This window comes from Pristiophorus japonicus, chromosome 21 (assembly GCF_044704955.1).
Source record: "Pristiophorus japonicus isolate sPriJap1 chromosome 21, sPriJap1.hap1, whole genome shotgun sequence".
Taxonomy (NCBI): domain Eukaryota; kingdom Metazoa; phylum Chordata; class Chondrichthyes; family Pristiophoridae; genus Pristiophorus; species Pristiophorus japonicus.
In genome coordinates this window covers 42872305-42885332 of record NC_091997.1, presented here as the reverse complement: position 1 = coordinate 42885332, position 13028 = coordinate 42872305, and the positions used below count along the sequence as shown (strand labels likewise).

The 13028-nt window shown below is 47.8% G+C and overlaps 1 protein-coding gene across 15 annotated transcripts in view; it reads left to right on the top strand.

Moving 5' to 3' along the window:
• LOC139233972 (supervillin-like) overlaps positions 1-12208 on the top strand; it is a 236529-nt gene extending 224321 nt beyond the window's left edge. For all 15 annotated transcript variants that reach the window (XM_070864696.1, XM_070864701.1, XM_070864699.1 and 12 more), the window contains 5 exons: positions 284-439; positions 3645-3788; positions 3904-4016; positions 6837-6995; positions 8788-12208. In XM_070864696.1, the coding sequence (XP_070720797.1) occupies positions 284-439; positions 3645-3788; positions 3904-4016; positions 6837-6995; positions 8788-8874 (659 nt within the window). In that variant the 3' untranslated portion in view covers positions 8875-12208. The remainder of the gene's footprint in view (positions 1-283; positions 440-3644; positions 3789-3903; positions 4017-6836; positions 6996-8787) is intronic.
• Positions 12209-13028: the final 820 nt, after the last annotated feature.

Genomic DNA, 13028 nt, shown 5'->3' with positions numbered 1-13028 from the left:
AGTGTAGGGTCCTGATTCACTGGGAGCAGGGGGAGTGTAGGGTCCTGATTCACTGGGAGTAGCAGGAGTGTAGGGTCCTGATTCACTGGGAGTAGCAGGAATGTAGGGTCCTGATTCACTGGGCACTGGTTATATTTTCTTTTGGTTGAGGTTGTATTTGATGGTAGTAAGGTGCTCAGACATCAGAAAGCTGCCAGCTCGTTGCTAATTGTCTCATTGGGGCTATTTAATAATCCAGGTGTCTGGCTCCCTGGTGTCGATTATTATCTTTTCTGTCTTACAGATCCCGGGAAGTACAACTTCACGGTGCGGATCTTCAGGATGACTGCTTCCTCGGGGGAGTTTACCGTGACGGAGCAGCTCAGTCCCACCCGCGTCTCTAGTGGAGTCATGGCCATGCCATTTCTACAGGAGGACCTCTACTCAGTACCTCAGCCAGGTGAGCCCTCCTTCCTGCATGCGCCACCGAGCAGGTGTGGGGCAGGCACACACAAGGGCACAAGAATGAGACAGGGATAACGCTCCACAAGACAAGAGCATTCTGGTGGGTCTTTCTCCCATAACATCATTGTTAACTTGGCTACGATTCTTTTCTTTTGTGTCATAACATTTTGGGTTGAAGTTTCAATCGAGAATTTGAACACCTAATCGAACCTGACTCCACGATAAAAGAAAGACTTGCATTTATATAGCGCCTCTACGATCTCAGGACATCCCAAAGTCCTTCTAAAGCCAATGAAGTACTTTTTGAAGTGTAGTCACTGTTATAATGTAGGAAACGCGGCAACACAGCAAGGCCCCACATTGTAGCACTGAGGGAGTGCTCTTCACCCAAAATCCCATCTGCCTGCTCGATATTACACAGCCTGTATTCAAAGATGCAGTGCCCAGTGAAGCTGGGAATTCTCCCGGTGTCCTAACCAACATTCCTCCCTCACCATTTATCACCAAGAAAAACTGAGGACAGATTACTTGCTCATTTGTAGCTTATTGCTGTTTATCGGATCGTGTTGTGAGCAGGTTCACTAGGTTGATTCCGGAGATGAGGGGGTTGACTTATGAGGAAAGGTTGAGTAGGTTGGGCCTCTACTCATTGGAATTCAGAAGAACGAGAGATGATCTTATCGAAACGTATAAGATTATGAGGGGGCTTGACAAGGTGGATGCAGAGAGGATGTTTGCACTGATAGGGGAGACTAGAACTAGGAGGCATAATCTTAGAATAAGGGGCCACCCATTTAAAACTGAGATGAGGAGGAATTTCTTCTCTCAGAGGGTTATAAATCTGTGGAATTCGCTGCCTCAGAGAGCTGTGGAAGCTGGGTCATTGAATAAATTTAAGACAGAATAAGGGAATAAGGGGTTATGGGGAGTGGGCAGGGAAGTGGACCTGAGTCCATGATCGGATCAGCCTTAATCGTATTAAATGGCGGAGCAGGCTCGAGGGGCCATGTGGCCTACTCCTGTTCCTATTTCTTATGTTCTTATGTTAAAATGGCTGCCTCATACCGAACAACAATCAAAGTAGCCCCTCAGAAATAATTTATTTGATGAAATGCTTTGAAACATTTCAACATTGGTTCCTACCATCTCCCCTCCCCCAGTCACTAATGCTTTCACCACTTCCTTGTTCCTATTCCTACCATCCCTCTGTCCCATCGCTACCCCATCTCTGTCCCCTTTGAACTATCTGCTCAACCTGAATAATCTCCCCTCAATTAATTTCCTGCCTACCTTCTTTTCCCCAAAGCGGGTGTGTTTGCTTTCAAAATTCAACTTAAAAAATAAATCAAATTAGAATGAGACGGGAAATATCCTGCCTTTCTCTATAGTTGTGCTTTTTTAAGTCGCACTGTCTCAATCCACCCCAGTCTCTCTTTCTCCCTCCCCTTCTAACCTCCCTTCTGATCATTTTCGTTCAGAGGCTTCGTTTGCTTCCAAAAGTTCAACTTTATTAAAAAAAAATCAAATTAGAATGAGGAAAGACCAGTTTGTCAGCCTTTCTCGATTTGTGTCTCTACCTCTACTCCTTTGTCTCATGTACGTTGCATTTTAAGGGCTCCTCCTCACAAGTGTAAGCAATTGCAGTGACCTTTTTCAACTGTCAACAAAAGCAGGTGGAGATATTTTTTTTTTAATTTAACATTTTCCTGAGTGAAGATTCTCTTATTGTTTCCTGCATCCTCTTTTTATCCCTTTCTCTCTCACCACATTCCCAACTATTTTCTATTTCTCTCTTTTTTTCTTTTTCTCTGGCTGTCGACCCCTGTTAATCCCTTCTTGAGGTCCACATGATGCTTTGAAAGTAGCCGAGCTTCACTCTCGTGGTTATGTGACATTGGGGTAGAAACTCAGGCCCGCCCGAAAAGGGTCACACCTACCGCTTCTGAAGTGCTTTTTCCACCGCATTGGATGAGATGGCCTCTTTCGCGAAATTCAGATCTTTGTTGGGTTTTTTTAAGTCGACCGGAAGTCGGTCATAATGGGGGCAGAAGTGGGGGCGGTGCGCAGAAGATTGGCAACAAGAGGGGCAGAGGTGGAGGCGGGACAGAGTCACCTCCGCTGTCAATCATCAGCGGAGCAGCGATGACGTCTTGAGGCGTGTGCGTCACCACGTCTCTCCCCTTCACTTAAAGGGGAGGGCCGCTGCGAGCTCCGCGAAGCTTTTAGTTAGATCCACTGGGCCACCAGGGAGGGTTTTGGCTGGACCAGTGGCCTGGCCCCCAAGAGGGAGGTGCCAGGCTGCCTGTTGGCGGCCTGGCTGAACCCGGGTGGCGGTATTTGTCCGGCCGATCTGGAAGTTGGCCGGCAAAATAAAATAAAATGGCCGCCGCAGCAGTGAGCCCTCCCCTTTAATGGCCGTGCTGCCAAGTCCCACACGCAGAAAACAAGGTGCACCGACAGAAAAAGCTGCCGGGGGCACCGCACGGTGGATCGAAGATTTTTTAAGCTGAATTTCGATGAAGGTGCGGGAGATCGGCGGTGCATGCTTTGATTGGCAGCAGCAGGGCGGGAGTGGGAACCGTCGGAAAATCCACCACGGTGAATTTCGCTGGCGCCAGCCATTCAACTGCAAATCGGCGGCCACTGCACTCCACCGCTTGGCCGCCGCTTTCTGGCGGTAAGATGCCTTTTGTGAGGCTGAATTTCGGCCCCATTATCTGTAACCTTGCGGTGTCATTCCTGTCCTGTACACACTCTGACCATCCGGCACCCTCAGTGTGACCTAGGCTCCGAAGCTCCCTCAAGGTAAGTAGAAAACCATCCTTTGTGAGGACTGAAGGAGCCGGAGTGTTTTCCTGGCCCTCCCCCTCCCCGCCCCCCCACCCCCTGCACTTCCCTCTACCGGATCCTCCCAAAACCCATAACTTGCTCGCCGGTGAGCCGTCCTCTGGTGCCGGATGGCAGCCTCTGGTCGCTTGAACCTCCGTTCCTGTCCACCGGCCAGCCGTTGTTCTCCACCCGCTTCGGGCCGGCAGCTGACCGGGGGGCATGCAGGCGAGGCCCAGGAGTTCAAATACTCCCAGGCCTCAAACTTAGGCCTCCCACCCGTACCTCACTGGGGGGTTAATATTGGCCCTTTCGTCTAAGTTGTACAGGTACTCTATTGTCACTGTCTCATTTTGTATGTCGGGTCCCTCCAGCGTTGTTCCTTGTGGATAACCGGCTCGAAGTCTACATGTGGCAGGGCTGGTGGCCATCGGACACTGAAAGCACGGGCTCGGCGAAGATTCGATGGGACATGGAGCGGAAGTGCGCCATGGAGACGGCACTGCAATACTGCACAGGTCAGTCGCACAGCACAGTGCGCGAGGCGGAAACCCAGAGCCGACACAGTCAATTCTTCACAATAGGCCGTGTGTGTGGAGACAGCGCCTGGAATCTTTGTGTTTGTCCATGCAGAGAGGAACCCGAAGCGGCCCCCGAGGGCATACCTGGTGCACGCTGGCGCCGAGCCGCTAACCTTCACCAACATCTTCCCGCGGTGGGAATACGACACAGAGATTGCACAACAGGTACCTGCACTTCTCAACAACGTGCTTCTTCATAAAGCGCTTTTTAGAAGGAAGAGAAATTGATTGCCGCTGTTCTTTCCTGAAGTATTCTGGGTTATAGTTCCATGGGGGCAGGCACTCTCCAATATCTTGCCCATTGGTCGTTCTTTATGGACCAGTATAGGCGGCGATCCGGCTACTTGACCATGGAAGGCATCGCACACAACCCTGCTGCTGCTCAACGTCCGTGCACCCGCACTTCGCAGTCACTTCTCCCGGGCAGTCCCTCGGAGATGAGGATGACTTGCTTCCCCACTAATACGCGTTCTCAGATGACTGAAGAGACCAATGCGGGATCTCCAGTCTCTGTCACAGGTGGGGCAGATGGTGGTTGGAGGGACGGGTGGGTGGGGTGCTTGGGTTGTCGTGCGCTCCTGTTTGCGCTTGGCTCCCAGCGAAGAGACTCAAGGTGTTCAGCGCCCTCCCGGATGCTGCTCCTCCTCTTTGAGTGGTCTCGGGCCAGGGATTCCCAGATGTCGGTGGGGATGTTGCACTTTATCAGGGAGGCTTTGAGGGTGTCCTTGAAGCATTTCCTCTGCCCATCTGAGGCTCGCTTGCCGTGTCGGAGCAATAGGACACTTTACAGTAAGAAGGCAGTCAGGAGCAGGAGCCCTGACTGATTTTTATTTCCCATCCTGGCTGACAGGCCAGTCCTATCACCTCAGCAGAGATCAGCGACAAAGCTCTGAATCCAAAAACTTGCGCCAATTTATTTCTTGGAATGAAAATTCTCCCAATTTTAGCGCGTTTGTTTGCTGTATAATCTGGCGTGCAGATACTCCCTCCTTTACAGCATTTAACCTTTTAAAATGCTACAAGTCGCAGTGCCAGCCCACTGTGTGATTCTTTTGTTAGATTAAAGAATGTGACTAAAACGCTGGACCAGTGAGTGGAACCGTGCACAACGTAACAGAATCCAGTCTTTGCCTATGTAACCTGAGTCTCCCTGTGTGCATTCGTGTGTGTGTTTGTGCACCCGCTCCGGACCCATCCAGCATTTCCAGTCCTCCTTCTCTTCTCTTCACTTTACACCACGTGCCGCTCTCTCCTGTTGTCATGCCTTTTTTCATTTCTCTCCTATGGGTCTCTGAAATTCCCTCGCTACCTCTCTCTCCCCCTATAATACCTACTGCACTTGTTCCAATATCTCCAGTGTCAAATTTTGTCTGATTACGCTCTTGTGAAGCGCCGTTGAATGTTTCACTATGTTACAGGCGCTATTTAAATGCAAGATGTTGTTGTAATGCTGCACTTGCCTGACCAGAGAGCAGTGGGGAGAGCACGGTATAACGCAGTGCTACATCACTCTAGGCAAGTTGCCGTCTCGAGCGGATACCTGGCGTATAACCACTGTATTAGGATGCATTCCATTGTGTTCCAATGTGATGTTATTGGTTTTCTAACTCTGTTTGCAATCTCAACTGTTTAATGGAGTTACGTACAATTATCACCACTGAATTCCAAATGGGGTAGCTCTTGGTTTTGTGCGATACTGTAAAGCGGGTGATAAGTGAATCGCAGCCCGTCTTACATCTCTCCCCATTTTTATTTCCTTGGGGTTCGACTTTAGGTTTTCTGTTTCCGGGGCGATAATGGCGGCGGGGCGGGAAAGTTAGCGGCTGGGAATAGTTTGCGCTTTAGTGTTTCAGTTTGGGCCCTGCATCGGGGGCACAGCGCTGAGGGAGGCGTTGTGGCACTGGGATAGGAAACTCCCGAGCTAACGAGCCAGCTTGGGAGCGCTCTGAGAGAGGCCGGAAGGAGGGGTGGGGGGGAGAACCTATCAAAAATAAACACATAAACATTCCCAAAACATTGCCCATGCCATCGCAACAGGGGTACAGAGACGATTCACTAGGCTGATTCCGGAGATGAGGGGGTTACCTTATGATGATAGATTGAGTAGACTGGGTCTTTACTCGTTGGAGTTCAGAAGGATGAGGGATGATCTTATAGAAACATTTAAAATCATGAAAGGGATAGACAAGATAGAGGCAGAGAGGTTGTTTCCACTGGTCGGGGAGACTAGAACTAAGGGGCACAGCCTCAAAATACGGGGGAGCCAATTTAAAACCGAGTTGAGAAGGAATTTCTTCTCCCAGAAGGTTGTGAATCTGTGGAATTCTCTGCCCAAGGAAGCAGTTGAGGCTAGCTCATTGAATGTATTCAAATCACAGATAGATAGATTTTTAACCAATAAGGGAATTAAGGGTTACGGGGAGCGGGCGGGTAAGTGGAGCTGAGTCCACGGCCAGATCAGCCATGATCTTATTGAATGGCGGAGCAGGCTCGAGGGGCTAGATGGCCTACTCCTGTTCCTAATTCTTATGTTCGTATGTAACACAAGTCGCGCAGAATATTAACACAAAAAACACTTGCACTTACCTTTGGAGTCCATCACCTTCCTCTTCGCCGCCGGGATCGTGGGGCCGCCCTGCAGACAGGTCAGGCAAGACTCAAAACTCACGCCGATGTCACAACGAGAGGCGGTGCACACCCGGCGCAGCTCTTCCTGGCGCTCCTGCTCAGTGCTGCCACAAAACCCGACCCGAGGATCGCGGCGGGGCGTCGGAGACCTGGGCAAAACCCCGAGCGGGAAGTCCAGCCCATTGACCTTAATCGGGGAGAGATGAAAAATGGGCTGTTAATTCACTATCACCCATTTTACACTATCGCACAAAGATCTACCCCTATCTGCCTGTCTAAGTGTGATTTACACAACAGTGTTTGGCACTTTTGATATTAAGAGTAACTTTCTTCACCAGTATTCTTTTTGTCGCTCAGGTGCAGCAGGGTGTTGTGAACAGAGTGCTCCTGGTTCAGGATGCTTTGTCGAGACTGTGTAAGACGCAGTACTCACTGGAGGAGATTATGTCCAGACCCCTACCGGATGGGGTTGACCCACACAGACTCGAAACCTACCTGTCTGACGAAGATTTTCAGGTAACCCCCTTGTCCAAGATGATGAATTACTCCTGTGAAATTACGTGGCGGTTTCTGAGATTAGCTGGGTGGGAATTCTTCCTCGGAATGGTCCTCGAGTTTGAGGGACCAGCGCGGAGGCTCCAAATGTTGGCATTCAAACCCAGCACTGACCAAATTCAGTGAGTGTGTGAACAATGGATCGGGTGGGGCTGTGAGGCCTACACCGTTGAATAGCCTTACAACACTCACTGTCTCGGTTCACAGGTGAATAATGGCAACTTCGGTGAGAGCAATGGGTGTCCACGGGGCAATACTGCAGCTAGAAGACAATACCTTCAAGCGAGGAGGGTTGAAAGTTCAAATCTCCTTTGCCTTTTGTGGGTTTCTCTGTTGTTTGATAGTTCGGTGTGACTTTCTGACTGTTTTAAGCGGGTGAGAAGGTTCCATTGATCTGGCACAAGTACGTAGTTTATTTAAAGAACATATATCACGGATGAAGCAGTGGCTCAACACTTTTAATATGCGTCACCCCGTCTGTACTTGATGATATGCAACATTACAAATTTAGCAGTACCTCATTATTATTGACAAATTCGCACCCCAGTCCTAGGCTAACCCTCCAGTGCAGTGCTGAAGCAGTGAGTGCATTCCTGTCCTTCAGATGGGATAGGATCATTGTATCTTACAACACAGAGGGAGGCCATTCGGCCCATCGTGCTTGTGCTGTGTCTCTGTGAAAGAGCGATCCAATTAGTCCCACGCTCCTGCAATTTTGTACATTTCAAATGGATCTCCAGTTCCCTTTTGAATGTTACTACTGAATGTACTCCCACCACTCTTTCAGTCAGTGCATTCCAGATCATATCGCTGTGTGAAAATAAACTAACCCCTCTGGTACTTTTGCCAATGAAAATGTTAAACCAAAGCTGGATGTGAACTATCCCTTGGCGCTATTTGAAGAAGAGCTGGAAATTCTTCTGGTATCCTGACAAACCTTCTCCCCTCAAACAAGACCAGAAACACATCAACTGGTCATTAATCTTATTGCTGTTTGTGGGACTGTGCTACGTGTTGCAGAAAGACATGAGAAGGCGCTATATAAATGCTTCTTCTGGGCAGAAGAGGCGAGGGCTCAGGGGCAGCATGGGCCAGCTCACACTGCGATCTATGGATAGTAGGTGTATGTGTGCACACTAGGTCCGTGCAGCAGAGCTTGGTCTCCAGTCATCTTGGTTAACCCTTGCCACTGGATCAAGACCTAGCTCTGTCAAGCCCGTGTGGTGGCTGGTGTGCAACGGTCACCATACGTTAAAAGAGTCCATGCACAGGCATCTTCCACCCTTCAGTATGTAGTTCGGGACCTAGAATGTCAGGTCCCTCATGGAAACACCTGTGAACTCATCCCTTTTTGGTATGGAAGCAGGTCATCCTCGATACGAGGGACTGCCTAATACTGTACAATACTATATAAATGCATTTTTTCTTTTTCTTAAAACCTCTTACTTGGTTCAGTGATGGCACAGTCTAGCAGTTCTTCATTAAATCAACGGTACTATCAGAATATAACAAAGGCAATTTCATATGTGTAAAAATTATCTTCTCTGTGGGATCTTGCTATACACAACATTTCTGACACATTGTCTCACGTGACAGCCCTTAAAAGCAATTCATTGTACGTGAAGTATTTTGAGACATGTCAGAGAAATGTGACATTACTGTAAGTCTGTTTTTCCTTCTGTCTTTTATCTTGCTTTAGTTGCCATTACATATCTCTGATTTAAAATCCTTTTTGTCTTATTTTCCTTTGCAGAAAATCGTGCAAATGTCGCGGGGGGAATTTTACAGGCTTCCCAGCTGGAAGCAGGTGAATTGGAAAAAAGCCAAAGGCCTGTTCTGACGAGATGGCGAAACCTTCGACCTAGTCTGCCCAGGAATGTTTACAGTTCCACCCTGCTCACCCCATCAGGGGGAAGGGGGTGGGGAGGTGGGCAGGGTGAGGTTCATCCATAAATTGTTACGTCTTGGTAAAAATGTCTTCCACGTGCTTAAACTCTGTACGAGTGCACAAGGGGGGGGAAGGGGCTCCTTGTGGACGGATTGTAATTGTGGAGGTCCCATTAAAAACATTTCCTTCCCGACCAATGCCAGCTCCTGTCTCTAGTGCTGGGGTAGGGTTGCTAATTCACCAGGAATGGCCTGGAGTTTCATAGGGGCATTATAAACAATTAGGTGTTTTTTTTTCCCCCATTTGATTTGAACACGTTGGTTTTTTATTTCTAAAGATATTGGAGATGAGGGGGAAATGGCTGTTTGACTGGGCGGGAGGTCATGTGATGAAGCCTCCAGAAACAGGTCCAACCAGAGTTGACAACCCTGTGCTTGGGATCCTTGTGCTTTTAATGTTTTTTTTAATTCTTATCCTGAGATTTAACTCTATTGGGCCTGGCTCAGTGCCTGGTGGGGCCCCTCCCTACTAACTGAGCTCAGCCCATTGTCCTTGGCACCTGTGTTCTTTAACCTGATTGGTCTATCAACGCCATGGCTTGCAGGAACTAAATTCTGAAGACACGGGTGCCTGAAGTTATTCCCATTGGTGGAGAGCTGAGAGGCGACACAGTGCAGGTCTCTAGACCAATGAAGGGCATGGCTAAGTCAGAGATACTGGGCTAACTAACGTGAACAAGGAATTTGAGGATGAAATTACAAAATGCATAAGCCACAGCAAGATTAGAGATTAAGAAAATTTTTTACCCCCCACAAAATAGTGGATCTGGAACAGACTATCAAAAAAAAGTAGTTAATTCTGGGTCGATTTGCTGCCTTTAAAAAATAAATGGAATCAGTAGCAGTTGAGAAAGGGGATTGTCAACATAGGCGGTCCCTCGAACGAGGATGACTTGCTTCCACAAGAGTTCACAGATGTTTCAATGAAGGACTCGATGTTCCAGTCCTGAACTCCAATTGAAGGGTGGAAGAATCCTGTGCATGGATTTTTTTAACATGTGGTGACCGTTGCACATCAGCCACCACACGGGCTTGACAGAGCTAGGCCTTTATCCAGTGGCAAGGGTTAACCAGGACGACTGGAGACCTGCTCTGCTGCACGGACCTAGTGCGCACACATATCGCAATGTGGGCTGGCCCGTGCTGCCCCTGGGCCCTCGGCTCTTCTGGGCCCTGTAATCTCATTCGCCGCACCTCCGCCATGATTTCTTGCCCAGAGATATTAACAAATCTGTTTGATTCAAATGGGGATTGGGAAGAGTGCATGGAAACTGATGGGAGTCTGTAATTGAGGTGGCTGTGTATGTACTGTGGAAGGATGGGCTCTGAATGGCCTTTTCTTCTGTTGTTGTATATCTCCCCTTCCCCCGAATCTCTCCTACTGGTGATGCACTTGTACAGAGGTTACATGTAGACGTTGAGGCTCTCTGCTTCATATTAACAATGCATTGTGATGTAAAGTTTATGTCAGTGTTTTTAATTTTTTTGTAATTGTATTTTGTAAATGCTGGGAGTCTGTATCGCAAGCACTGTAGGTTTAGCAAAGAATCTGTCCAGCCTTAAGTTGTCATTTGACATGTTGACAGGTCCCAATGGCGCAGACCAGTGCCGGGCTGTGGGGCCCACACCCACCAAGGGAAGAAGCAGTTGAACCCTTTGAGGACAGGTTGACCCCCGACAGAGGTGACCCACCAGGAGAGTCAGTGACATTCAACCGCAGTATTAAGGAGCTGAGGCTGGAGATTATTGTGAGTGATGTTATCGTGTGAGTGCTTAACACATTTGTTAATATCCTTCGCTGCTGTCTTAGCAGAGGTGTTAATCTATCTTAAATAACCAGGGTAACATCTCCGTTAACACAGCAGAGAAAGGCATTTGCTAGGGTGTGTGTTAAGTGTTTGTGTGGCTCACAGTAACCTCCAGGCTTTATTTGCTGTTTGAATGAGCACAGGTAGTCGAACCCTGTTGGAATATTTTTGTGATCCAGTCCCCAAAGACTTCACAAAAGCAAAATACTGCGGAAGCTGGAATCTGAAATAAAAACTGAAAATGCTGGAAATCTCAGCGGGTCAGGCAGCATCTGTGGAGAGAGAAACAGAGTTAACGTTTCAGGTCGATGACCCTTCGTCAGAACTCTTGTTTTTTTCTCCACAGATGCTGCCTGACCTCCAAAGGCTTTACAACCAGTCATCTGGAAGAGACAATATTTAATAAAAAGAATCTTCCCTGCCAGCTTCAGTAGATCTTACAATTTTACTTTGGGGCTGCACAAGACACAGGTGCCATAGAGCAGCGGCAGTAACACACCATGAAACCAATATAAAAGCACCTTCGAATGTCTCGCTGCTCATGTCTGTGGTGCTTCCAGGGGCTTGTGCCAATCACCTCTCTGCTGATTGCAGAGCAAGCTCCATTTTCTATGAAAATTTTCTTCTGAAGTTGACTTGTTCTTCCTCCGCTCTCCCCCTTCTCCTGTCCTCTGAAAGCACTGACTCTTGCTGGAGTCCAGTTCCATGACACTAACTGCCCCTTCGGTAACTCAGCCGAGTGGCTGCTCCTCACGCGGGAGTCTCAGTTGTGACTGTTGGCAAAAAAAATCACTGACTTTAAAGTGATCTACCTTCCTGAGGGATGACCCATCGGTCGATCCTTTCTACCCAGCTGCCTTAGTGCCACAGTGAAGCATACCGAGCACACACCACCTCAATCCCGGTGAGGGAAAATACAAATTGTGTGCAGTCTCACCGTAATCATAAGCCAGCAGCAATAACCTGCCAGGAAAGCTATGTAAAAGCAGTGTCGATTGGCTCACTCCTGTGCACTAGACTTACGCAGCTTTTAAAGTTTATTCTATTTTAAAATAAACTTTGTACACTTCCAGAGGTTTCTGATAGTATTTTAATTCCTCTGTAAGTCCGCAGAGCATGGATTAAGTTCCTGTTTGTGATCTGACTGTGTGCGTATTGCACGCAGGATCGCAGAAAGCAGGTTAAAAGGAAGCAAACTTGAGACACTGGGATTCCCTCCGTGCATCACTGTTTATCACAAAGAAATGGTTTCCAGTAGTTTTTTTTTGAAAGGTCGGATCCTGAAATTATGATATTTAAATCTCTTTTCTATGTACAGTTTAAAATCTGCTTTTCAGGGTCCCTGGGAAGTTTTGCTGTTGAAGCTGTATCAACTGTTAGTGCAATTATGATATGCGCTGTATTAAAACTGAATGGAGATATTCTGTGAAGAATGTGAGTAAATCGGTCTGTGTGAGTTTTCTGTAATCAAAGTTGGGCTGGTTCCATCTCAGAGTACGGTTCAGATCAGGTAGGTATTATCGGGGCAAGTGTGAGACTGGGACATCCAACACCACCAAAACATAACATAGGAAATAGGAGCAAGTGTAGGCCATATGGCCCCTCCAGCCTGCTCCGCCTTTCAATAAGATCAAGGCTGATCTGATCTTGACCTCAACTCCATTTCCCTGCCAGCTCCCCATAACCCTTGACTCTCTTATCCTTCAAAAATCTATTTCCACCTTAAATATATTCAATGACCCAACCTCCACCGCTCTCTGGGCTGAACTAGTCAATTCATCTTGTTTATCAGCCCTGGTTCATTAGCAGTTGTAGCTCATTAGTAAGGCTCTCACCTCTGAATCAGAAAGTCATAGGTTCAAGTCCCACTGAAGAGAGTTAAGGATGTAATCCAAGCTGATACTTCAGTGCAACACCGAAGAAGTGCTGCACTGTCGGAGGTGCTGTCTTTTGATTGAGGTGTCTGCCTGCTCAGGTTGTAAAAGATACCATGGCACCAATCGAAGAAGGGCAGTTCTTCTGCTGTCCTGGAAAATATTTGTCTTTCAACCAACTTCACTAAAACCATTTTTCGCATTGCTGTTTGTGGGACCTTGCTGTGCACAAATTGGCTGTCACGTTGGCCTAGATAACAACAGTGACTACACTTCAAAAATAATTGGCTTTAAAATACGTGAAATCCTGAGGACATAAAATGTGGGGTAAAAATGCAAGTTCTTGGACATTGTGTGAGGTTCAA